The sequence below is a fragment of the Haliaeetus leucocephalus genome, unplaced genomic scaffold (genome assembly GCF_000737465.1).
Source record: "Haliaeetus leucocephalus isolate CR32 unplaced genomic scaffold, Haliaeetus_leucocephalus-4.0 Scaffold636, whole genome shotgun sequence".
NCBI classification, from domain to species: Eukaryota; Metazoa; Chordata; class Aves; order Accipitriformes; family Accipitridae; genus Haliaeetus; species Haliaeetus leucocephalus.
The window spans coordinates 6,340,186-6,341,303 of NW_010973072.1; the positions used below are offsets into that span (position 1 = coordinate 6,340,186).

The following is a 1,118-nucleotide window of genomic DNA, read 5'->3' on the forward strand; positions in this document are numbered from 1 at the left end:
TATGTCAGGAACGCTACTACATACAGTAAAGTGCAAGGGAATTTCCCTAGGAAAGGTACTCTCCAACCATAAAATGCTGTTCAGGGATTTTATCCATATAACCTCCCCTACAATAAAAGAAGAAATTAATAACAACAGCAATAATTATCACCACACTTGTGCTTTCTGCATAGTCATCTCCTTCTCTTCCAATCCCAGCAGGCCGCATAAGCAGCAAAGCCATGAAAAATACATACGGTTACGAGAAATACAAAATCCCGTCACTTGTTTGGGTGCTGTCCTCTGGCTTTTGGCAGCACGATGCGGGAATGAGTGTTATTCCATCCAGTGCAGGACCTTCAGGAAAGCCAAAGGCTGCATGCACAGCAACCCGAGATGTGTTAGACTGCAAAAGCCACGAGTAGCTGCGGATTTTACCCCTGCTGCCCAGCTGCTCAGGCCAGAAGCTGTGCTCCGTGCTGCACCGGCCACAAGAAGGACAGTCCTCCCGTGCCCTGATGTGAGCGTATTTACTAACTCTCGCTCGCCCGAGTCGCTTCGGCTATGCGATGGGAGCGCACGCCGCAGGTGCAGGGATGGGCAGAGACAAAACGGGCCAGCCACGGGCTCCGACCTGCGCGGCAGCGCCGCCGTGGAGGTCAGTCTGCCCACCCAAGCGGGAGGGAACGGACCGGCCCGGCCCGGCCCGGCCCGGCCCGCGCCGGGCCCAGCGGGCGGGGCGCGTGTGCAGCATGTGCCGGGCGAGGCCCCCGCAGGGGGTTACGGCGCGCATTGTTTCCCTGCCTCCCCCCGCCCCAGCCCCGCACTGAGCATGTGCGCGGCGCCCTTTCCCCCGCCCGCGGGCTCCCGTTCCGCGCAGAGGAGCGGTGAGCTCCGCGGCGTCTCCGCGGCGGTCGGGCCGCAGCCCCGCTGGCATGGAGTGAGCTGCGGAGCCCCGCGCCGCCCGGCCCGGCCCGGCCATGGAGCTGAGGAGGTCCATCTCGGCCAGCGCGGAGGCCGACAGACCGATGAGGCGCTACGGGGCAGTGGAGGAGACGGAGTGGAAGGCGGAGGCGCTGGGAAGAAGTGAGCAGGGGGCGCGGGTCCGGCTGGCCGAGGCAGCCCCGAGCGGCGGGGGG

At 63.2% G+C, this 1,118-nt stretch overlaps 1 protein-coding gene across 1 annotated transcript in view; it reads left to right on the forward strand.

Moving 5' to 3' along the window:
- The first annotated feature begins 913 nt into the window (after nucleotides 1-913).
- Nucleotides 914-1,118, forward strand: part of LOC104838641 (chromosome unknown open reading frame, human C16orf45) — a 54,089-nt gene continuing 53,884 nt past the window's right edge. The window contains exon 1 of the mRNA XM_010578498.1: nucleotides 914-1,065. Coding sequence (XP_010576800.1) covers nucleotides 960-1,065 — 106 coding nt within the window. The 5' untranslated portion in view covers nucleotides 914-959. The remainder of the gene's footprint in view (nucleotides 1,066-1,118) is intronic.